This window comes from Xiphophorus maculatus, chromosome 13 (genome assembly GCF_002775205.1).
Source record: "Xiphophorus maculatus strain JP 163 A chromosome 13, X_maculatus-5.0-male, whole genome shotgun sequence".
In the NCBI taxonomy this organism is placed as follows: Eukaryota; Metazoa; Chordata; class Actinopteri; order Cyprinodontiformes; family Poeciliidae; genus Xiphophorus; species Xiphophorus maculatus.
Window position 1 is genome coordinate 22,944,092 of NC_036455.1, and position 25,798 is coordinate 22,969,889.

General features: G+C 38.0%; 2 protein-coding genes across 4 annotated transcripts in view; both read left to right on the forward strand.

The window, feature by feature from the left end:
• Positions 1-753: 753 nt before the first annotated feature.
• rp9 (RP9, pre-mRNA splicing factor) lies at positions 754-10,144 on the forward strand. The gene is made up of 6 exons (XM_005797312.3): positions 754-1,065; positions 1,162-1,192; positions 1,289-1,418; positions 6,660-6,751; positions 7,049-7,110; positions 9,464-10,144. The coding sequence occupies exons 1-6, from the start codon at positions 914-916 to the stop codon at positions 9,657-9,659; spliced, it is 663 nt and encodes a 220-aa protein (XP_005797369.1). The 5' UTR covers positions 754-913; the 3' UTR covers positions 9,660-10,144.
• Positions 10,145-15,771: 5,627 nt separating this feature from the next.
• elmo1 (engulfment and cell motility 1) overlaps positions 15,772-25,798 on the forward strand; it is a 101,995-nt gene continuing 91,968 nt past the window's right edge. For 2 of the 3 annotated variants that reach the window (XM_023345016.1, XM_023345020.1), the window contains exon 1: positions 15,772-15,932. The gene's annotated coding sequence lies outside the window, so the exon portion shown is untranslated. The remainder of the gene's footprint in view (positions 15,933-25,798) is intronic. The other variant, XM_005797313.3, reaches the window with a different exon arrangement.

Genomic DNA, 25,798 nt, shown 5'->3' on the forward strand with positions numbered 1-25,798 from the left:
GTGACCAGGGCCTCTTCTACGTTTGCTAAGTCAACCACATGCAAACAGAAACTTTACCAGCTTCCTTTCATAAATTGATTTCCTCTTTGGTTTCTTCCTTAAAAACCACTACTAAATCATATTTTTTATGATGAATGAAACAGAAGTGCATGAGATGTTCAAATCTTATGGGGTTTTTTTCCCCCCATTTATTTAGGCTTTAGATTTTAGTTTTAGACTTTCAGATTTCTATTTATAAACCATATTATTGTTCTTCCACCTTCCAAATATGTGATTTGCAGCATGTGTTGGTGTATTATAACACTACAACAAAATAGATTGCGATTTTTGGTTAGAAATGTGATCTATTCCAAAGAGAATGAATATTGTTTTTATGATACTGTTAGTTGAAATATGATCGCACATGGATTTATGACAATTACACAGGTAGCCAGAATAAATTTGATAGAAGTTACAATAGGAAATGTTAAATTCACTATCAAGTGTGAAGTTAGTTACACTGATTTTACACTTGTAATATGTAATGTTACATATTATATGTAATATGTCCATACCACGTGGACATATTGCATGTCCGTGTAATATGGACATTTATCCGAGTGTAAACATATTATTTTAGGTAAGGGTATCTTAAAACTTTGATCGTGTCGTTTTCGTTTTGCAGGGGAAAAAAATCACACCATGTCAAAAAGTTTTTCCACCCGTATCCTGCAGATGGCGCTGAACTTTCAATAACCAGCCCGACCTCACAGGAAGTAGAGAAACTGTAGCAATGCTGTGCAGTTAGCAAGCCGTTAGCCACCTAAAGGGACGAGTTTGCGTCAAAACTCTCAACTCGAAATGCTTTATAATGCACCATGAAGTGCAGTAAAGTTTCATTTAATTAGAAGAACTGCATGTTGTTGTTAAAAGCATGTCGGAAAGAAAACGAAGAAGAGATAGGGAGAGCGAGGACAGACGGGAGCACAAGAAACACAAGACATCCAAAAATGAACTGGAGAAACTGAAGACACAAACGAAGAAACTCAACCAGGAGGTACAAAAACTGAAACACATCGAGACTTTGTGAGTGACTTTCTTTAATTATCACATTAAAGAAAGATAATTTCTACGTGTTAAGTAAAAAAAAGCAATATTTTCTTTTTATTTCCTTCTGTGCAGTTATGAAAAGCCCCCACCAGGGTTCATTAAGGTACCGTTTTGAAATGCATATAAACTCACATAAAATGCTTTTCATTAAATATTTCCTTTAAATTTCTCCCGTATTTGTAACACTTTGTGTTTATAGGAGCACGAGGAAAAACCAGAAGACTGTATTCCGGCAGATCCTGGAAATGAAGACGCCAGGAACTTCCTGGCACACGCCCCCACCAGGGGGCTCTGGATGCCTCTGGGGAAGGAGGTGAAGGTGATGCAGTGTGAGTGCATTCAGATACCCTCTACCTGAATTTATTCTGATTAGAACAAAAATGTGCCCTACATTTGTCAAGCTTGATTTTTCACAAGCGTGTTGCAGTTCTGATTAGATAAACTCCCAATACAACATATGCGTATGTAAAAGTTGTTCATCAAGCATCTTAGTGACTGAAAAATAAAATAGAGAGAAAGGTGGAATCATTGTTGCAGTATTCAACAATCATATTACTACAACTCAATTAACTTAATGTCCTGCAGTCTGGTACAGAATGGAATTTCTGTTTTTCTTTCTCAGATCTGGATAACTGTCAATTAAAATAGATTATTGAAATGTATTTGGATTTCCAGACTTATTTCTATGTCTTATTGTCTGTTAATTGTGTACATTTATGTGTCGATTAATATATTCTTCGATCCATGTATAATTATCATAGATTCATTTGAAAACCTACCTACTTATCCCTTTACCTTGCAGTACATCTAGTTCTCTCTGGGGTTTTTTTTCATTCTATCAATCTATCTGACCATCTTCTCTAAAGAGCAAACATTTGCCCATTTGTTTATTGATCTATTCCTCTTTTTCCATTCATTAATGTTTAAAGACTAACCAGTGTAGAAAAATCTACCATAAATTCGTAGAACAGAACTTTCTGGTCTGTTGGGCTTTGTTATTGATTATATTTTATGAAAGCATAAAATCTCAGCACGGAATTATTGGTATGAACCATTCACTAATCAGCAAAATTTCCACTGAGTTCCTCAAAATCTAATATTTTGAGGATACGTCATATCTTTAAATATTCCGGCTTGAAAAGTATAAATATCACGAATCTGGATTTCTGTCCAAACATTTAAGTATGTGGTCTTAATTCTTTTCAGTAAGATCTCAGTGACACCAGCAGTATTTCATTTCTGATTATAATCATGTATTGTCCAGTTCAATGACAGCCTTTTTTAAAAATGTTTTGCCTTTCAGAGTAGCTTGTAAAAGACCCGTAACTACATGATTTTGCTATAAAGGTCATGCAGAAAGTTTTTATTTATTTGTGGGAAAACCAATGTTGAAATGAGAGGAACTGTAAGCCTTAAACTAAAATAATCATAAATTATTGTTTAGCTGTGTTGACATTTGAACAGGTTAAAAACCTATTTATAACATTGTCTATGTAATATTTTAGTTTATTACATAAATATCAAACTATGCAGTACCATTTACAGAAAGCCCTACTACATGTATTAAAGTACATTCAGTAAAAAATAAATTTGTTGTAAATGACAGTAGATCTAGTCCTTTTTGTAAATCGTACTTAGTTTTAAAGCATCAACATGACTTGACAGTAAATCCTCACCAGTGACTCTGCAGAAACCTTGGAAGATAATAAAACCTCATATAAACACTTGTGATGGATTTTCTGGCTAACAAGAGAGAGCCTCTTAATGGCGTTGTAGAGATGACATTCTGTTGTTGTGACACATTAAATAGTGTCATTATACTCTGTGTCCATTCATTCCTTCATCCCACACATTGTCATGCTGCTGGAACAGTCAGGGACTCTGAGAGCACACAGAAGGTCTCTCCACTAAACTGGCATTTGTTCAAAAGACTCTGAGCGTGACTCTCCGCTTTTAATCCTTAGTCAAAATGTTGAGCTATTTTTTTCTCCATCTCAGCCCAGTAAGTAAACAGAGACATTATTGTTCATGTTCTGCATAATCTGGTGTAGATTCTCAGTCATTGAGGACATGACAGGTAATGAAGTACAAGGGAATTCAACTTCTTGTGTCTCTGAAGACATTTCACCATTCATCTTAAGTTTTGAATATAGTTTGAAGTCGCAGACTTATAAGTCATTGATAGAATAATCACTAAGAGGGCCTTAAAAAATAGTTTAAGGGTTCTATTAGGAAGATACAATGTCTTTTTTTGGACAGAATTTAGCTGCAGATTCTGTCTGTCTTCTAAAGTTTTACTTTGAACCTAAATGTATTATTCACTAGTTAGTTTGGAGATCTTAACACTCAATTCTTTGAAGATCGGAACTGGACAGATTCCTTTCTTATCAGCTCAAAACAGGTGAAAAAATAAAAGTTTTATTCAATAAACTTGTTAAAATTTTTATGCACATGTACCAGCTGGTTAAACCTCAAAGAAAATCCCAAATTATGATTGGCCTGCAACTGTCTGGTTGGTGCACCTCTTGTTTGGTTCTCAAGAAGATGAATGATTTAATCATGCACTCGCTGTTGCAAGCAGCAAGTTGTTGTCTAAAGACAAAAGACAGTCCTTTTTGGGGGGGGGAGGGAGAGGCTGCCATAGGAGAGCATTGAAATGCCTCCTAAATGCCTCCTAGGCATTCCAAAGCAAGGCATTTAAATTCCTCCATACAATGCATGGAAGGCACCTATTATTCTACACCTCAAAATAACTGCCGCTTCCTTTCACATGCTGCGTGCCCCCTACTTAGTTGTGTCCGAATTCAGGGTCAGCATCCTTCGAAGGACACGTCTATGTAGGATGGGTCCTTCACAGGCCGCGAATAAACGTCGACCGGAAGGGAAAAGCTGTGAATTCGGACAGGTCTAGCCTTCACCAACTGTCCCCGCCCCCACCTCAGCGTAACTCATGTTGCGTAGCAACCATGACAGCGTGAAGCAGAGAGCGGTGAAGAAAAAAACAAGACAACGGAGCCGAAGTTTGTTTTTCAGTCATGTATTACTGATTTCTGTATTATTCTTCACTTTTTCTAGTAAAGGATGTTCCATAGTAAAAAATGAAATCTGTTAGTTTGATTCTAAAATGTTCAAATATGTATTGCACTTTTCTACAAGGAATAGACATAAACAAATGATTCATTTACAAATATAATACAGTACTCTCCAGATCTCATATAGGGCATTACAGTTAAATAAACCTATTATGTTTGAAGGCTTAACTTGAATCAATCAAACCGATTTGCTCTGCTTTGAAATACTTTAGTAAACCAAACATTTTTCAACCAAATATTATCTGTCTGAATAATATTGGTGTTTAACTTCCACTCATTGGGGAAAGCTATCGGGAGTTTTTATAACAATGTGCTGGGAGTTAGGCGTTCTCCTCCAGTATATCGAACCTGGAGCGCCCGGCCAGCTAACAGCTGGCGAGGGGAGCTGGCTGTTAACGCAGCGGGAACAGAAATGTCCTAAAATGTCAGAGCAATATTGCAATTAGGTGAAGTATTGATGAACCGAGCAGATATTTGAGACTTACACACTTACATTCTCGCCTAAAAACTTTGTACCAAATCACGTTGTCATTTAAAGTGTAATATAGCAAAATAATTTGTCGCTCTTCACCGGTTGGGACCCGCAATGAATTATGGGATATGGTGGGTCGTGAAGGACACACCGGACCCATCCTTCAAATTTGGGAGAAAGAAGGACGCATTTGAATGAGTCTTCAAATTCGGACAGGCCTTGTCGCCACACTATGACTTAATCTAATAGGCCTACAAATCCGTCCTTCGAAGGATGCAGACCCTGAATTCGGACGCAGCTAATGTATATATCAAAACATGCGGCTGGATCTCATCATGCGCGCTATTACTTCTATTGGCATTTTGAGTAGCCATGGCGACGTAATTAGCAAAAAAAAACGAGCTAAATTCAAATCAAAACAAATTCTAACTTGCACTGTTTGTGTCAGTTAGGCTCAAAACAGAGATAGAATGTTGTCTCCCCCTCTGTGTCTCACTCACACATGACAGTTTTCAGAGAGGCTCAATTACCATAGCAACAGAGCAGAGATGTAGAGAACTACAGAGATGGCGGAACACTCGGTTCCTACAGAGGAGGGCAGAGCTTCCAGTTAGAACTAGAGACTCCACCTTGGCGGAACTACAGGAAAGTATGTGTTTAATAATATATTTACCACCAATTTCAAAAGACAATATATTTTCACTTTTCTGCAAAATTTACCAACTGCACAATTCTTGTTAATTAATTTTATGTCAAGAGATGAGCTATTTTTCTTGTAATGAACTGACACGAAGTATAAATCAGATTTTTACTTTTGCGTTGAATATCTGTTTTATGATATATTCACCACCAATGACAAAAACATTTTCACTTTTATGAAAAAATCACCAACTGCACAGTTCTTGTTAAGTAGTATAAAATAAGTAGTATTTTAAAATAGCAGCATAAATCTTATGTTTTTTGAACAATAACAATATTTGTTGTTAATCTGATGAGCACATTTTCTGGAAACCAAGTACCACGAAGTAAACATCTGAGTTTTACTTTTGCGTTGAATGTCTGTTTTATAATATATTCACCACCAATGACAAAAAATGTATATATTTTCAGTTTTCTGAAAAATTCAACAACTGCACAGTTCTATTTGTTTTTAATTTTGCACACAAGAAATTTACCAACTATAAATTTCTTGTGTCTAAGCAGATGAACAGTATTTCAAAATAGCTTATGTTTTATAAACAATAATTAATTTGGCGTTAAGAGATGAGCGTTTTATTTTCTGGTAATGAACTGCCACGAAGTATAAATCAGATTTTTTACTTTTGTGTTTAATGTCTGTTTTATAATATATTTACCACCAATGACAAAAAAAACATTTTCACTTTTCTGCTAAATCCACCAACTGCACAATTATTGTTAAGTAGTAAGTAGTGTAAGATAAGTAGTATTTCAAAAGAGCAGAAGAAATCTTATGTTTTTTGAACAATAACAATATTTGTTGCTAAGAGATGAGAGTGTTTTCTGGTAACCAAGTGCCATGAAGTAAACATCTGATTTTTACTTGTGCAAAATTTACCATCTGTAAATTTCTTGTGTCTAAGCAGATAAGCATATGTCAAAAGAGCTTATGTTTTATAAACAATAATACTACTTGCTATTAATTTGGTGTTTAGAGATGAGTGTTTTTTTTCTAGTAACGAACTGACACGAAGTATAAATCAGATTTTTACTTTTGCGTTGAATGTTGAATGGCAGCATTTAGGCTAACATTAGCATTTTGGCTCATTTTAGTTTATACATTAATTTTAACATGAATGGAGTAAGTCCATGTTGCTCAACATGCTTGTGACTCTCCACATGCTATTGAGTACATTACTTTAGCCTTAATGCTAATTTTTAGCATTAGAACGCTAGGTTCCAACCAACAGGCACTTTGGCAGGCCCCATTTAAATTTCTTCAGTAATTTTCGAGTTTTAAATTAATATTGCTACTTGTCTTTCTGCAGGTTGGAGGTGCAAGCGCTATGGTCACAGGACAGGAGACAAGGAGTGTCCTTTCTTCATCAAAGGCAACCAGAAACTGGAGCAGTTCAGAGTTGTGAGTTTAACTCCTATTGATGTGAAACAAATTCACTAATGATTGCAGCAGACTGTAATGCAGCTTGGCTGCCTATTGCTCTTCTATAAAGAGAACTCTTTGTAGAAAAACCCAGCCTCTGCAATGATTACCATAAGTGCAGTTTTGTCTTGTTTTAATCTCTTTTATTGTCTTAGTCTTTCTAAAACTGCTTACCAAACATTGCTTGGAATTTGCAGGTGCAGCACTTTTCTATTATAGGAATGGTAGCAACTAATCTCTTGTTCTTCCTTTTAATCATACATTTTTAATTCTTAGGCTCATGAAGATCCCATGTATGACTTAATCCGAGAAAACAAAAGAAATGAAAAAGAGACCAGGTAAGGATTTTTTTTTTGTTGTTTTAACATGAGCATGATTCATATAGGTATGTGTTTTAAACAGGAAGAAAGCCTTTTCTCAGCCACCCTCAGGTAGCCAAGATCCCTGCACAGTTAAGACGTTGCCATTTATGTTTGTTGCTCCTCCTGCAGGTTTTGGTCAATTTCAGATGACCTGGAAATAATGTCACAGCGGATGGTTCTCTGTGCCCTCTGCTAACAAATAGGGTTTGACACCAGGATGTTTGAATGTGAGGTTAGTTCACCATGAAAACGCGCTGTGGGGGTGCCTGAGTTCATGCAGAGCAGCAGTAGCAGCACACTCACACGTGTGTGTCTCAGCTTGCATTACAAAAAAGGTTATTTAAAGGCCAGAAGCATTTTAAAGTTTAAGCTACGCAGCTCCCTGCCACATTCATGTTGGCCTTTTCTTTGAAGTGAAGGTGAGAACCTGAGCTGGTGTGTCTTGTACTTGCATGAGCGGCGTTGGATTTGGTCATTCAAATACCTTCTTCAGTGCTAATACAAAGATTCGTGCTTCTCCGAGGTGGTTACATTGTTTCTGTTGACACTTGTTTTTCCTAATCTCTGTCCTTGATTTTTTTTTGTCATGCTTAAGTTTAGTCTTCACCGTCCCTTTTTATTCATCTGGGTTTGGAGGGATGAGAGAACGTTAGAAAAAGCCTTAATTATATTTTTCCCAATTTTTATTTTCCATCCAGTCCATTATTAAAAACTTTAATTTAATTGTTTTAGTACATAAATTCCATCAGTTCCTTTTGTTTACTCAAGTTAAATTTATGACTTTTAGGATTTAAATTTAAGACTGACATGAATTAAAAAAATTCTTAAGGTAAAATTGCTAATAAACTGAAGTGTAATAAATATCTTAAACTTTGTAAAAACTATAAGGTGGCAGATGTAATTAAGTTAGTTACATTAAAAGAATAAAATCTAAACTTAGCTGAAGATTTGTATCTTTAATGATTCTGATTGTCTTGACAAAGATAATCTGTTCAAATGGTAAGGCACAATTTTCATTATATTAAAGAAAAAGTTTTTCTGTGTGCTCACTAATGGTAATCTAAACTGTTTCATTTTTATTTCCCTTGAAACAGTCCTCTTAACAAGTAGCCAAGGAATGGTATCTGCTGAGTAGAAGGTCGGCGAGGGTTCTGGCTTTTTATAGATTTTATGTTTATATTTGTAAACAAATCCCATTATTAAAACGATTCAACATCTTTACACCAAAACATTTTTACACCCAGAGGAAATGAAAGCACTGTGTGCAGAAACACATTTAAGAAAACCTAAATCATATTTAAAGGCTATTATGTAAGTGTGGACAAATAAATGATTACCGATTACCTCTGATGTTTGAAGAAAATCATCTCAATGTAGCTTCAGCTTTATTTCTCCTTTCTTAGTCAGTTGTCTGTCTCCTCTTTTTAAAAATTAATTACATGATTATCTTTTGGGAATTTACTGTTTACAGTAAGCATGGCATGTTCTTTTTTTTTTTAGTATAAAATATTTACAGGTTCAGGTCTAGGCCATTGTGTTGTTTTTGTGGTCTTCGTTGCAAGGACACTTATAACGCGTCGTTTTAACATTTCATGCGTTCTTTTTTTCACTGCTTTACGGCTTCCCATAGGATCACTTGTTGGTACCTTGGCAAGTTTTTCTTGCAGAATCTCTTGATACTGTGTATGCCGCTCGAGTCTGTCCCTCCCTAATTTCTGATGGATTGTTTCTTTGTAGTACTTCGTCCATCTTTTTATAAGATAGAAGTGGGTGGGGATGTTTGTTTGGTCTACAAGACCTAAAGCTGTCGATATCTCTCTGTATTTTTCGGTTGGCTGCAACATATACAACAAAAGTATTTCTCTGTTTTAGGTGTGGGGTACTGCATAGGGGCAGCATCATGCTGTAGGACTGAATGATTTGGCAATACTTCTTTTAAATGTTCATTCCACAAATCTGGCCTTAAAAGACAAGTTACATTAAGAAAGCCATTGTTGAGCAAAGGCCTGAAAGAATGACTTTTTGGTTAGATGAGACAAAAAAAAAAACAACAACTTTCTTTTGTATCTCAAATAGAAGCTGAAATTTTGCTCAGAGTGAGAGAAAGAAGGATGCATCCACACATGCTACTGAACGCATAAAATTGTTCAGTAGGATATTGAACAAAACATATTAGTGCTAAAAATGCTATTTCTCTTATGCCTAACTGAAGTGACTCTATTGGGGCAAAGGACTCTTTTTGGCTCACCGTCCTGAGGATCTGACTCGGCTGTATTTCCTCCCAGATCCGGCCGTAGTGCCCCCTCCTTTTATCCTCTCTTCTTTACAGGATTCAGCAACTGCAGCAGCTGCTCCAGGACACTACCTCTTCCTCCTCAGATTCAGACAGCTCTTCCTCGTCGTCTTCAGACCATCATCGCAAGAAGAGGAAAAAAAGGAAGGACAAGAAGAAGAAGGAGAAGAAAAGGAAGAAAAGGAAGCGAAAGCACAGATCGTCTAAAACCGACAACTCCGATTCAGACTGAAGCTAATGTAGGAAGGGCAAATGTAGATCTTGGATGTAAAATCCAGTTTGCCCTGCAGAGTGCTCTGGGGAGGCTCTTTTAAGCCTTTCTCAGAGGATTCACACTGTAAAACTGTAAATCCACAATGCATGACTTCTCTCAGCTGTTTGGTTCCCCTCTCCGTCATGACTTGGCCAGACCTGCATGATGATCTGAAGACAAAAAAGCAGCATTATTTATGATTGTATTTTTGCTTCTTTTATGTTAATCTGTTCATTTCATCTAAAAGTGATTGTAACGTGTTGAATTCAGAGAGGTGGAAAAACTCCTAATAAAAAGCTGCAGTTGGTTCATGTTTTCCACTGTAGCCAGAATGTTTGGATGCTTGTAAAGGCCCAGAAATGCTTGGAATGACTTGAGGTTGGACTATGCTCATTTGCTCTATAAAAAAAGACCACAGAAATGAGAAAAGATTGTATGTGAATAAATTGTCTGTGTCCAGAGGATAAAGAAGTCTCTTTTATTTTATTCTTTGTAGCTGTAAAAAAAAAAAAAAAAAAAATCTTTGGCCTCGATTTAATGTGCTTGACTTTTTTTTTTTGTGGGGGATGATATTTTGAACATAGTGTTGAGAAGCTGTGTGGAGCTCAGACCATTAAGAGAGAACTGGGCTGACCTTTCTGCAAGAGCCACAACATTTTTCCTCTGAACATCTCTGCTTTACTGAATACTGCAGTGTTTCTTAAATGCCCTTCCTTACTCCGCGATCCCAACAACATGGATTAGCCCACGATTAAGAATTTGTTACATTTTGTCAAAAAACTCACCAAAAGTATGTACTCCGCTTTTTAAATTTGTACTGCTATTGCCAGAAACTGTATTTTGTCTAGAAAATAAAATGCATTTGAAAGAAAAAATTAATAAGTTTAAATAGTGTGTTTATATAGCTTACAATTTAGTCCAGAGAGAGTAACTGTGTACAGTAATTTTTAAGCCTTGCCACAGATTCCCTTGGCTCTAGGTTTGGACTTTGGCTGGACCATTATTACTTGTGAATATGTTTTGATTTAAGCCATTTCCTTACTGTATTTTTTGGTTCTAAAAACATGAGTGTTGGGTATTATTTGAGTAGAACATCTTCCTCCACGTTTGTAGCGTTTCCCTTCATGACATGTGCCACGATTGAAAACAGAACAGCTTTGGCTTTGTGTGAACATCAACTTTCCTGTGGCCTCTCTTCCATTCATGTCTTGGCAGGGTTGTCGATGTACCATCCCTTTTTTTTTCATTTTTTAGGGATATGTATGGAACAGTTCTCTGTGACATGTTTAAAGTAGAGGTTATGCAGTGACAGTTCTTGTATGAATGTTGCCGTGGGCGCAGTCCTGCATAAAGCATTTCTCTCTACTCTCAGCAGTAAGAAAGGGAGATCTTCTCAACACACGGGGGCTCCAACTACCCACGGACAGCACATGTGTAAAAGCAATAGAAAACTTGTTCTTGAGCACACCGCTTGCTTATGTTTCCTGGGCGGCTGCTCATATGGCCCATAAAAAAATATATTTTTTTTAAAAACAGCAATGTGTGATGTGTATCATAAACTAAAACCTGATTTAACCATCTCCACAACTTTACCCCTGATCTAGCTGGTGTATTCTTTGGTCTTTTGTGATGCTGTTTGTTCATTAATGTTTTCAAATGTCTGAGGTCTTCACAGAACAACTTTAAAAATACTGAGATCAAATCACACTGGTCCATTGAAGGCAAGTAAAGTCGGTTTTATTTAGAGGGGTTTAAGACAAATGCTTTTTAGAGTGTTACTTGTACACATTTTCCGTCCACCTCAGAATTATACTTTGTGTTGGTGTGTTGGTCAAATAATGTTAAGGTTTGTGGTTGAAACATGACAAAATGTGAAAAAAAGGTTTAAGGCCCTGTCTGTGTTAAAACCAACAGAGGTAGGTATTTAGGAAAATTTGAGGAAGTCGGATACTTTCCTTCCCCATCAACATGTGTCCCTGTGGAAATAAACTGGAAACATTCCCTCTTCCTAATGGCCCTGATAGTGAGACAATTACAGCAGACCAACAGGGACCAGCCAAACCAGATTTCCATTTAGATTCGAGTCTGGAGCCTTGTGAGCCGTTCCAATGGCTGTCGGGAAAATACGTGTGTTTCTGTGAGAAATTGCAACAAAGCGTGACGGATCATACAGTCAGGAGAACCATTTTCACTGCTGATTCTGAGCAACACAGTTTTCATTTATCCTCTCATCTCACTCCCTGCTTTGCTCGTGCACCTTCTATGGCAGCTGTTCGGTTTCTTGTTTTAGTTTCTTTTTTTAATTCTTTTCTTGTGCTTTCATTGAAATGCTGAGATAAATCAGCATAAGTGAAACGGTCAAGTTTAGGACGATGAATCTCTCAGATGAGATCAGCTCACAGGGAGGTGTCGCCACATACAGAGCCTTTGGTCAGTGGAATCGTTTTATTAAAGCAGTTTGTCATTTTGGACAAGAGGCAGGTCAGACTCAATGTCCTGCTTGTGTTTGAGCTGAAACGCACAGCACACACTCAAGTTTGGGCTCTGCTTTTGAGCATAGATTTGATTACTCGTCCTAGAAATCACCTTTTTAAAGGTTACTGCGGACAATACCAGAAAAAAAGAGGATTTTACATAATTAAAAAAAGAAAACCTTTAGTGCTATTCATTTTTGACTAGAAAAGATGTGCTCATCTTTTCTAGTCAAAAATGAATAGAAGACGTGACCTGAACATTCCAGGAGTCCTCATATGATATTAATCCAAAATAAGTCTCAAAATTAGGGGGGAAAAAGTTAAAAATGAAACAGAAAGACTTCTCCAACAGCCTTATGTGAACTCATAAGACAAATGACAGGGAGAAGAACAACTCGCTCCCTAAAGCTCCTGCTTCATCTGTTAAACCTGGCGGTGCCTCTGTCGTGGCTTGAGCGAGTCTTTCTGGTAATGGAGCTGGCACGGTGGGGTTTATTGTTTCGCTCCAAATAGAATGCGAGCAGGATGGTATAGAAGAGCCTTCTGCGTGCTCAGCCTCAGCCAAGAGCATCCCAACTCTCCAGTCTTAGAAGAAAAGCATCAAAAAGCTGAAGCAACTGAGGAACTTTGCAGGGTGAAAAAAAGGAATGTTATGGTGACTAGTGGGCAAATAGCAACCCACAAACATTAAAGCATTTCTCTTTGGACTAGTTTATTTCAACTAGTTCGACTAAATGTGCAATAAAATATACATGACTTTGCTACTATTTTTTGTATTTTGTTACAATATAACCACAAAATTCAGTGTAATTTCATTTGGGGTTTTATCTGGGAGATCAACACAAGGTAGCACATAAATGCCCCAATCAAAGCCCAGATCTGAATCTAATAAAGAATCCATAAGAAGTGAATTTTCACAGATACTCTCTCAATCCAATCTGACTTTATTTGAGTTGTTTTACACAGAACAGGCACAAATGTCAGTCTCTAAATGCCGAAAGATTCATAGATAGAAGTAACTGCAGCAAAATGTGTTTCTATTGACTCAGAACAATAGGTTTGTTTTTTTCAGATTTTGAATGATATTTATTATTTTTCTTTCAACTTCACAGTCATAGGCCACATTGTGCTCGTCTCTCACATAAAACCCCAATAAAATATATTGAACTCTGTGGTTACATGACAAAAATGTTCAAAGGGAAATTATAACTTTTGTAAGGCACTGTTTTCAAATCGGAGGCTGGGGGAGGAGATATAAAAGATTTAAAATGGGTAACAATAGTGACTCTTACTGCTTTGTCTTCACTTTGCCAAATGCATTAGCTGGCTCTTTCAAACTTTATAGGTCGTCTTAAAAACTACTCATCTGCTTCTTTAAAATCGTAGATAGGACAACTTTGTCAGACCATAGATTTAGTTTCTTAAATTGTCACAAAAAGAAGAGGTTGCAATGTCTCACTTAAGTATAGAAATGGCTTTCCTTTATAAGGCAATTAATTCTTCTCTTTGAATTGTTTATGGCTGACCTGTGTTAGAGAACGCACATTCCCCCCTTTATCTTTGGATTGTTCCTTCTTTGGATGCCCAGTGTGCTCGGCCAAATGAACAGCTTAGCTGAGGACACAGACTGTCATTAAAATAAGCTCAGCTTTTTGCATCCTGTACTTTTCAGAAAGCAGAGCCCAGACAGCAAGAGAGGGGACTGGGAGCTCTCTGTTGGGTGTGTCGCTTCAGATTATTTAGCAGGAGGAACAGGGCTCCTGTATAATCCCCCTCCTGCTGCTCCTGCTGTGTGAAAGCAATGATAAGCACCCCTACTGTCTACAGCGATACACCACTTCTTTATCCCGCATACACACACATACACAAACACACACAGACCAAGGGTTCAATGTAGCAAACAGTAGGTAATTACCAAAATAAATAAATAAATTAAGGGCAAGTGGCCCCATCTGGCCCTGCAGTGCCGTTGCCTGTGATACACAGAGGCCCTCGGGTTTGTCCTCTGATGAAACTGCGAAAAAAAGAGGTGCATGTCCCTCAGTGAGCTGTACCAGGATTGCTCCCAACATAATGTAACATTAGAAGGTCATAAGCTCACCCTCTAAACGGCAGGCCAGAGAGCGCTCAATAATCATGAATTATTGAAGCCGTTGTCCCTGTTTACTTTTCCTCGCATGCAGGAGTGGACGTAGTTATGCCATTGTTTGATCCGTCAAAATGAAAAATAAACTCAGATGCCGCCCATAATGTGTTGACCTATTTCCCCTGGGGCAGTCCGAAGCATTTGTTGTGGGCAGGACGGTGTGTTGTTTGCATGGAAAACCTGTACATGTTAATTTATGCTACTGAAACTTTTGATTTAGTGAAATGTAGCTTAGAATTAATTACATTTATCAATCATTTTTGGTTTAATGTTACTCAAAGTGTAAGGAAGCTTTGTTAAAGGCTCATAAAAACTGTTCATAGTCTGTCTTGTTGTAGTTTTTATGGCAAGGCTAGTCTTTGCTAATAGCGTCATTTATCGTCTGTGGACCTTGTTGTCCTCACACCCTCTCATGTACAGTATGTGCAGGAAATAGGAAGGAAAGACATGCAGCAAATGACCCGAGACTGGAAATTGAATCCAGGACAAACGTGTCTACTACAAACGTGTGAACTACAGCATCTGCACAAGGTGCTCTACCAACGGAGCCATCGCCTGCTGGACTTTCGTATTGCTAAAGGGAAGTTGTCGTTTTCGCTATCGCCTTGCGACTGTTTGGGTTTTACTAGAAGATTGAAGGTAATCTCCATATGTCCTAGGATAAACTTTTTTTGTTGTTAATTTGCATTATCTGATCTATGCATGTATGCTTGTTTGTAATGGCAGTTTTTGAGTTTTCCTGGGATGGAGAGCGACTTGACAGATAAGCACCGGTCCATCTGTGACCATGCAGGATTAAAAGGATATTTCAAGACTTTTGGACAAACGCTCTGTGAATATGCTAAAAGCAGATAGTACCGTAACCAAGATAAATAACTCTTTATTCTGGTAAAATGGTTTTTAGGTTGATAGTAAAATGATCTACCAACAGAATTTATGTGATAACATTTAGAGCATTCTTGTATTCTGTATGGTCTCTGAACCCAACTGAGTGTAGTTGAGCACTGATCTTTATTGTTTCCTTTTTGGCATCAAAAACAATGATATCATATAAGTGAAGGTGATCAAATAAAAGAAGTGTCAATTTATGCCTATATGACACCCATTTTACTCCTGGGATGGGACACAAATCAGTGCAGTCCTGCACATACCATGTAAAACAGTTCCCCATTCCATCTTCCTGTATATGCATAAAAACAATAGAAAACTTGTTCCAAGAACAACCGACAGTTTTGGGTTTTTTATCTTTGATTTCTGGTGCATCTCCTTTCTCATGCCCCCCTGAGCAACTGCCCATTTACTCCACATGAACATTTTTAAAATATAAATATAATATGTTAAACGTGTTTTTTGTTGTTGTTGTTGTTGTTTTTAATCGTCTGATCCAGCTGGCTTTTTGTGTTTGTTTTGTGTCGCTGCAGCCTTCGTGAGTCCTGCGTGTCTGGCAGCACAGAGGCAGCCGGCAGACGGCAGAAGAAAGGAGGAAGTGGAAACATCAGCACTATCTCTTCGGGGTGGGAGGAAACACTAAAGAGTGGCACACAGACACACGCACGCAGAGTCGCAGCGGCACACACACAAACTCCGGACACCAGCGCTGTAGGGGAAGAAGTGTCCTCCTCGACTCGACAGGTTTGTTCAGTCACGTTTCCGTTTTTTTTTTTTTTTTAATATTTGCGGCTTACATTCAGCTTCACCTTGCTTTGCGTTGTGTGCTAATTGTTGATGAACCGCGATGTTTTGGTTCTGTTTTGCCTCACAGAGCCTTTTCTCCCCCGTGTGTGTTGGTTACATTGTAGCGGGATATTTCTGTGTTTCCTGTCGGATCTCTATCTCCCTCTCTTCCTCTGTCTCTCTCTCTCTCTCTCTCTCCGCGGCTTTCTCCTTCACCCGCTGCATGTCGCTTACTTTGTGAAGTGGCCTTTAGCGGCTTTTGGGCGCCGTGTTTCCCCCCCTTTTGTTTTTGTATTGACACGCATGCCTGTTGTTCTGTATGGAGAGCCGTGGCTCTAATTCACAGCAGCTTTCAGACCCAAACGCGTTTCAGCCGCGGCGGATGAATTAAAGTGGCGGTGGATTGGCTCCCTGCGCTTCTCTTAGTTCTGGTTTTGTGAAACAAGTGCGCAGCGTACGTGGAAGTTGCGCGTTTTGCAGGAACGTTATGCGCAGCGAGGAAGCTGATGTTCCCGCTGCCCTCCTCGGGCTTGTTTGCAGAACAAGTGCGCGTTTGTTGTTCTGGATTCAGAAAGTGCAAGCACCGTTAGATGCCTCATTGACGGTCTTTAACTCCAGCCCCCTCAGGCTGGCCGCGCCGTGGGCCAAGAGGAAAGCTGATGAGCATTAAAAGCCCCTCTGCTTTCTTTTACATCACACCGATCCACATGTGCGTCGCAGTTGCCTTTCATCGCATTTTCGTCTCCTTCGCACCTCTGCGTGAGACGTTTCCAAAGGCTTTGTCTTCTTTCCTATTATATGCGTCAGATTAAATTGTCAGAAACTTTTGAGAAGTATTGCGTTTTTACTGGTGCAAAGAAACACGATCACCGATATGCATGTTAGTTGATGACTTCTGTAACCCATGTATTAAATCTGATATGAGGGAAGCTTCCCCTGTTTGACCTGTGGTTTTTACTGAAAGTATTTTTTTTTTTCATTGCGTTTATTTAAGAGGATATATTTCCCAACATTGATTGATTTCAGGTGTGAAAGCTTGTTGGTATGAGTAAGCTATAATTGCAAAGCTATTTAATGACAACGTTCCTAATCCGTAAGGTTTACTATGACATGGTCCACACTTGAGAGTTATAACACCATCCCTTCTTGGGAGGCTGTCCACAAGGTTTAGGAAGGTGTTCATGGAAAAGTTTGACTATTTTTTAAGAATCTCATCTTGGAGATGAGACACAAATTTTTTACAAGAAGTGGTCTTTTGATTCCTTCCAAAAGGGTTCTGACGGACTGAGTTTCCAGTACCGGTAAGTTTCCGATGAGCTTCCAAAACGTTGGAATGATAAAAATGATGTGAACGGGGCGGAGACTTTTGCAACTATATGTTGTTAGGCAGTTTGATGTGCAGGCTATAACCAATGATTTCATCATACTTAAAATTCAACTTAAAAATGGACACAAGGTGACAAGCTTAAGACACCTTCATATCTGGGGTTCATAATGATACTATATAGTAAAAACACTCCAGTGTCAAAGCAAGTGGAGCTTTAGATGTCGTTCTTGGTTTATTCTGACCTCCTGGATGATGTGATTCTTTTTTACTTTTTCTTTTAAAGATATCTTAGCCTACTTCATGCTTTAGTCTACTTCATGTAGTCAGACAGGAATGATTTCTTGATGGTCCAGGTTTGGGAATAATCATGCTGTTTTCATTGTAGCTCCTTCCTATGATGGCTTCAGGACATAGCAATTCAACCAAGTAGTGCCCTTATGTTGTTTTTTAATTATCATCAGACGTTCTAAGGTGGAAAAACAAATAGTCTGATTTATGTCTTGATAGGTTTGAACTGAAAGTCAGTATGGTTGCCATGCACCTCGTCAAACCAGTAATTCACAATCATGTCTGTATGTAAACATGTGCCTTCCGTGTTTATAAAATATAAAATGTTTTCAACATCAATTTCTTCTCATATTGCTAAAGGTTAATTGCCTGGACGCAGAACAGGACATTAAGGAAATATTACTGGCTTCTTCTTGCTTTTACCTAGAAAGCATTCATTCAAATGGCAACTTAAAACCAGTAGAAACTGTACTTTTCTTTATGCAACTTCAAATGATGGACAAAGTTGGAAGTTGTTCTATTTCTGTTTGTTTCTCTTCTTGCATGTTTTGCATGTTGCACTTCGTTTTTTGTTGAATTCTCAGTAGTTTATGTACCAAAAAGAAATTACTATTGGGAGCATACTTGTTTTGATTTTTTTTTTTTCTTTAAATCTGGGTGACTCGCAGAATATGGAAAAAAGAAAGATGGGCTGCGTTTGTTTATATGGAATGAGTGAAATAAATTACTGGTGTGCGCTTTGTAAATATCTGTTTTAAATTTCAGATTTTGGATAAAATATCAAGTCTTTTCAATTAAACAGGTTCAAGTCTGATTCAAGTCCCAAGCCATTGTAAATGACCAAGTCACAAGTCAGGTGACTCAAGTCCCCACCTCTGAGATCTCCTAGTGCCGTTTCTGTTTTTGTTAGCTAGCAATAGCACTGTAGCACAGCCAGCTGTTCCAGGAAGTTAGGGCAAAAAAAGAATTTAAACCCTTTGAGTCTTTGCTTCATAGCTCATGGAGTCGTTTATGGTGTGCTAAATGAGTTTTGCACTTTGTGAACAATTTTGATCGATGGTGACTTTAATGAGTGTGTTCAGTAGCTTCCTGTAGTCGTTGCTGAGGACATTCCTTTTAATACTCTCGATGTTGCTGTGATACAAGTTCATCTGGTGCTGAGTCATCAGCTGGTGGCTCAGCTGTGAAAAACTGGAGATATTGCCCTTTGCTACAGACATATGCATCAAATATAATGCATTCAAGCTGTGGAGCATTAGTTCTGACTTTGAGCACCGTTCCTAGTGGGAACAAAAATGTGTTTCCCTTCTTTCCCGTTTTTATAGATACTATGTAATCTGATTCATTCTTCTGTTGGGCATCAAATGCAGATTGAGCCTCCAAGCCCCACGACATAATTTTCTTATAACAGCTGAATTTAAAACAAGATTCCTTGGTTTATTTAAAAGCTTACTTTTTCCAGCAGTGCATTATCACCTCTCATTCTTGAGAGTTGTCTTGTACATAATGTCTGTGTGCCATTGAAATGCAGCAGTGTCTTTTTTTTTTTCCTTTGTATGTTTGCAGACAAGAGACAACTTTACTTTAAATTAATTTGCTTTGTTTTTATGCTAATTGAAGGGTTTTCTGCACTAAACAGAAGCTACATGTACTCGACTAGCTAATCCTATTCCATCTTACGAGACATAAATCTATTTATTTGTCTATTAAGGTCAAAATAAGCATGCTAAAATAAATGATAAGCCATCACAACTGGAATCGCACCATTTCTCCCCTTCACACTTCATTCTCTTCTTTTTAGTTATCTAAGCAACTTCTGATATAGTCTATTTATATGTCATGTTAGATACTAATGAGGCTCTTACGTTGATAGCTCATCATGCATGTTTTCTGTATCAAACCAGTCTACCAACTAACACGAGTAAATGTAAGGACTACAAAGAAAACTATAGGACTGTGTGCAGTCACATCTTAGTTTCTTATGGGCTTGAATCTGTGGAAGATCTCATCACAGAAAGTTATTGCTCTCTCCTTCATTCAATTAGTACATCGGGTTAAAGTGTGAATTGCTGCTGCGACTTTCTATCAGGGACATGCTTGAATGATTAAACAGTGACCCTGAGGAGTGAACTACGGGGAGATTAATTGTAAGGTCAGCGTTGTGTGGGTAGTTCTCATTTCACCAAGCTCAATAACCTTTTGTTATACGTGATTGTAATTCTCTGTCGAGGTAGCATGATGAACTTGTAACTCGCATCTTTTCAAGCCGTTCCTTATGAATACTACTGAGGGAGCCTGTTGGGATACAGCATCACACACTGTATTAGTCTGAGAGGGTCTAAGGGTGGCTTATTGCCAAGAGTTCTGACTTTGCTTCCCAGCATTACAACTGACATTTCATTTAAACTAATATGAAGTTTAAATGTTTTGTTTTAAACATTAAAGATATTTTAAATGTACTATATTCAATCAAAGTAGTATTACATTTAGATTTTTTGACATGATAAACATTCAGTTTTGAACCTTACGACGGCGACTTATTTGTCATCTTTGCGTGTTAGTTGATTCATATAAAATAAAATGGTTAGTCTTCACGGCCTCTTGTTTTGACTCATATCAGAAAGTCCAGTGCGGAATTTGGAATATCATAAAATTGTTGTTTAGAGACTGGCTTATTATTTTAGAGAAAGGTGCTTGATTTTTGGCTAGTTTGGGCTTATTTTCCCCGACTCATAAAACTCGGCTGGTTAAATTGAGTTGGGCAGAAGATCGAGAAGTCTCTGGAGCTTAAAGGTCAAAAACCAAAGGTTCCCACCGTGTTACCGCCTCTGTGCTTCTATTACATTATACTCATGGCAGACATTAAGAGTTCACCGAGTCGTAAAATAAACCTTATCTTACAGATGTGCTCAATTAAGCACTCTTCCTGCCTTACTGACAGGTTTTACTTTGCCCACATAATTGTCTTTGAGATTCTTCACAGCTCTTTATTACATCAGAGAAATGCAAATGGTGCAGAAAACGCTCCGTTTACAGAGGAGCACATGCAGAGTTTGAAGAGGAAGGCTCGCCTCAGCAAAGAGCTGATAGCGTTGAAACTGAAAACACTGTAATACCTCATTAAGTATTTAAACATTTCAGGAAACAAACCTTTGTAAACTTTGTTTTTATTTCTCGTGTGTATTCTTGTAGCACTTTAGATATTTCAGTTTTCTGTTTTGTTGAGAGTATCACTTTTGTTGTTTCGTCTTTTTGTGTGGTGTGCATTTTTATTCAGCCATGCTGAATACCTTGGAGAATCACCTTTTCCTGCAATTTATGCATAACAAGTTTCTTGGCTTAGTGTCTTTTAACAGCTTTACAATTCGAGGGACAAAATGTCTTTCCAAAAATCAACTCTGACCAGCTTTACTATCCACAGCATGGTGCTGCCACCACCATGTTTCACAGTAGATATGATGGCTTTAGCATTAGTGTTCTGCATAACACTTTAACTTTGGTGTCATCTCACCAGATCACCTCCTTCCATGTGCGTCCTGTGTACTCTCTGCAACTTTTTCAGATTTACCATTTTATTTCATTTTATTAAAATATATTGGAACAAAGGGGGCTGATAACAAATGCACACTAATTTTAAAAAAAAGGATATTTTCACATGTAGAAGATATTGAATATCATACATCATTTTCCTTCAACTTAATTATGTGGATGTGTCACATAAAATTCACTGTAAAATGTGCTAATATTAGTTTTTTTATGAAATGTGGGAAAGTTTCAAAGAGCATAAATACTTTTTAAGGGACTGTGTATTAAAGTTTGCTCGTTTTAGCTCACTTTTCTACTGAACAGGTACATACAGTTTAGCTGTCTAGCTTTGCATGATTCAGCGTGCCAGAAGCATCACATTTCAGTTTAACAGCCACCTGGGGGACTTGTATGTCAAAAAGAATGCACACCCATGCAAAAAGCAGTTTTATTAGCCTCAGCGAAGCTCATTTTCTTGTTAGCTGGCTTTCCTAAATAAATATTTCTTTACCTCTACGCGGTGTTACACTTCCAACAACCGGAATGAACTGCCTGAGATTTAAAGAGCTAGGCAAAACACAACATCCTTGGCTTGCATCATGAATTAAAAGCCAAACAGATGCATAAAAAAAAACCTGAAATTGAGTGCTTTGTTCTCCTTGTTTTATATGTTCAGGTCTATTCCAGACAATCTGAATTATGGACAGAAACTGAGTGGCTTGGATGCGTTTTTGGGGAGTGATTGTTTGCTTTACTCCTTAAGCACTTGCAGCTAATGAGTAGTAACACATTAGATTTTATTGTGTATCTATCTGACTCATGACTCACTGTTTGGCATCCTCTCACCACCTTCCGAAGTGCAGTCTTGCCAATTTCTTCCAGTTCTCATCACATTCCCCGTCTTTGCAGGTTGTTATCGCTCTCTCATTAGCTTATTCTCCTTTGAGTGCATGGTTTCCATCAGTTTTAAAATTTTTCTCCCTCCATCTTTGGTGCCTCCCTCTCCTTTGCTATTGCACAGCGCTCCTTCTCCCCCTCCTTCTCCCCCAATCCCTTCATCCACTTTCTCCTTCTCAGTTGTCACTCCCCAGGGGAAGTGGAGGTATGTAAATTGTTTTCTCCTTCATTTATGCCCCACTTGCTATCTGTCCATCTTCGTGAACCACCCCCCGCCTCCTTTCTTTTTTCCCCACCTAAAAGCTTAGAATCGCACCATTAAATAACAGAAACGGGAAACTTCCCAAAGTCTTTTTCTGCAGCAATTAAAATCGTGTGTTAAATGATAAATCTTTGCAGTCTTGCGGTATCTTCTTGTCCTGAACGGATTGAAGCGCCTGTCGTTCTGTAGCTTGAAGGTTGACTCATTTGCAGTTCCAAATTGGATGAATGTTGCCTTGCATAATTGCTCCCTGTGGTATGAAGTTAATTAAAACAGCGTGTAGGTACTAAAGGTGCAATGGGACGGCGCTAGACAGCCGAGCAGACAAAGGTGGGTGAGAAGACATCTCAAAGGTAATGTTGTCATGTTCTGCTCTACATTTTGCCTCTGGTAATATTCATGTAAATCACTGCATAGCCAGAGTCCTGGGCCCTCTTTTATGTTCTCTTCCCCTTGTCTCACCACACAGGTTTTCTGTTGGAGATTGAAAGATATAAATACTTTATCTGGTGAATCATTTCCATCTTGATCATTATCCTGACCGAGTGATGACCCAGTATTAGAAGAAATACAACAATCAGGCCTTTTCTGGCCAATACCTTCTCTGAAGGTATTGGAAAAATGAACCTATTCCAACTTTTAGCTGATTGATTGGTGCATCTTTAGCTTTCACTTTTCTGGCAAATTACAGCATGTGTATATATATAAAATCTCCTGGTATTTATATTAGTTCATGATAGCATTCTGAAAGTTTCCCAGTGCAATTTGAAGCAAAACAGGCTCACAGCATATTATACTTAACAGTGGCCAAAAGATCTTTTCCCACATTTATACCGTAAGTCAAGATCTAACTGGATTGTATGTTGCCAAAGAGACCTCAAACCTGACCTTGTCTGACTAAAGCATAGTTTCAGTTTAAGTCCCAATTGACTTAGATTCTTCATGTTTACATTTGTGATTGTAAGGGACAGAAAGGCCTTTTCGTAGTATCCCTCTCAGTCGGGATGTAGCTTTGGCAATGTGGGCAATATGGACTTAAGATAATGTAATATTTTGTTGTATTAATAATATTTTGTTGATAATAATAAATGTGTAAGAAAAAAAGAATTCTTAAATCCATCACACTTTTTTTGTTCAGCACTCCATAATTACAGATACCGCTCTAAAAATAAAATTTACTAATTATCAACAGGCTTGCACCAGTTACACAAATTTGTGCAGTTGTATAACTCCCACAACTGCAAATACTGTAATATTTTGATCCCTTGGCACTTGGAGTTTCCAAACATCAGACTATGTCTATATGACGTTAAATTTCAGTTTCATTAAGGTAACGATGTTCCTCTTCAAGACTTGTCAGATTTCCAGATGCTTCAAGCTTTTTAATTTGTAAACTGAATGTAGACGTGGGTACGTTTACGTGAGTAGTGGCTGAGTAGCTACTTTCCTTGCACCATTTCCTGACTTACCAAGTTATGTATGGGTGATTGGGTTTCCAATTTTGAAGAGTGGCTTGGAGAAACTGATCTCAGTATTATGCTACATTTACACAAAAGGTAAACATGATTATATAAAAGTAATTAATTTTTTAAAGACTATTTAAAAAGAGTAATGCGGAATTTAAAAAAAGGTTTAAAGTTTGTCAAATGCTCTGTTTTTTAACAGACTATTTGATTTACTTTTCATTTTTTTCACATGCTAAAATATATATTTCAGTTGAACGGGAAAGCAAAACAAATTGTGGACAAAATGGTATCTAAATAAATAAAGTGTATTTCAGTGGGTCTTATTCCTACTATGATATTTTTTTCCACATTCAAATAAAATGTATTCAGATTAAAGGTTGGATTTTACACATATTTGCGTGCGTGGTTGTGCTTTTGCTATCAGAGTCTGCCACTGTAAGAATGGATTTCAACACGTAGAGCTGTGCATGCTCTTTGCCCAGGGCTTTCAGAATCTACTGTAAGTCAATCTGAGCACCCTGAGGTGGAATTTTTTGTCCCGACTTCATGCGGCGCGAAGACGGCCTAAAAGACCCAGAAACTGATACAGATGCCTTTGTGTGCTTGCTCTGGCCGCTGCATTCCAGCTGCGGAGCTTGGTAAACACAGAGGGAGAGCTTTTGAACAGTGTATCTCTATGTGGTATTTAGGCTTTCCCAGCTAAAAGCCTTTCAGCCTCAAACCCTACTGACCCACCATGATAAACGGTTACAGAAAGAGCCTCTCAGTCAAACGGGTGAAGTTCTCCCCTCACCCCCAAAAAACAGCGTGGGATGTTTGAGATGACATAGAATCCTGGAGTCTTTAAAGACAACCGAGTCTGTGAGGGTCGACTTGGTGTGTTCGTGATCTCTGTTTTCGGGTTGTTCTTATGTGATGATACTTGCACATTGTGTGATTTATAGCATTTGTGCACATGTGCTCCAGGAAGCAGAATTTTGCTGCTGTGTCAGTTTTTATGGGTTGCCTGCATCATTTTTACTTCATAGGTGCATGCTGGTGAGTTTGTAGGAGTTAATCGCAGGTTTTCTGCAGCAATAACCCACCGAGTGAGTCTCTCTGTGTGCGTTTTAGTAATAGATGCTTCTTCAAACCAGCTGAGCACTGTTCAGTAATACGGCTCCATGCTTGATTAGTCATTTTCCATAGATAGCTGTTTTTGTGGCAAGTTCAATAACTGTCCGTAATTTCTACTTTAAGTATCCATTCTCCTGTTTGCCCCGTTTTCGGTATCCATGACGATCGTAAATGCTCAGTTCCTCAGGCAGCTCATGAGTCCTGATTTCTGACACTTGACAGAGGTCTAAGAATTAAGCATGAATGTGTTTTTGTTAGAACATTGCCAAAGCGAAAACCCCAATAATTCTAGATCGAAACATTACAAACCTTTGCTTCTTCACACCGTTGAAGATGGTGTCTGTTCGCTAAATTGCATTTCGCAATGCAACTTGCAGACTGATATTACAGGGATGCAGCCTTTTGAGTACTTTTCTCACTGAGGTCATCAGACATTTGTCCCATTTCCCTCTTGTATTGTGTGTCTTCAGAATGGGCGATTAAAGGCTTAGATGGAAGCATAACAAAGTCCTTAAACATTCCCAAGGTTTAAAGGATTTCCCCTTGTAAGATCAGCAGGTGCTTGAATGCTCCCACTCACTTTAGGATCTTTTAACCCTTTGTTCAGACTTGAAGAATTGAAAAAATTCCATTTCCAATAGTAAAAACTGGAATCTTTTCCCTACAGGAGGATAACTGGTGGCGTAGCAAAGACCTGTTTTCTTTAAATGAGTTTGTAACCTACAACATTGGAACATCTTTGTAAAATACAAGAAAATAAAATTCTACTTTTTTTTATAAAAGATCGTTTGAAAGCTCCTAAATAAATTGTTTGCCAAGGATATTAAATAAACCTAAACTCTGAACAAACTCACTGGTGAAAGCACAGACAGTTGAGGAAGTCAGCAAATCACTGCTGCCATTGTTGACTGCTGTCGCGTCTTAAATGTGTCTGTGGTTTGCC

Bases quoted from the DNA above. Each gene is read 5' to 3' on its own strand.
- rp9 (XM_005797312.3), top strand. From the start codon at position 914: ATGTCGGAAAGAAAACGAAGAAGAGATAGGGAGAGCGAGGACAGACGG. The intron at 1,193-1,288 runs GTACCGTTTTGA...TTGTGTTTATAG, and splicing joins CCCCACCAGGGTTCATTAAG to GAGCACGAGGAAAAACCAGA. The intron at 6,752-7,048 runs GTGAGTTTAACT...TTTAATTCTTAG, and splicing joins AACTGGAGCAGTTCAGAGTT to GCTCATGAAGATCCCATGTA.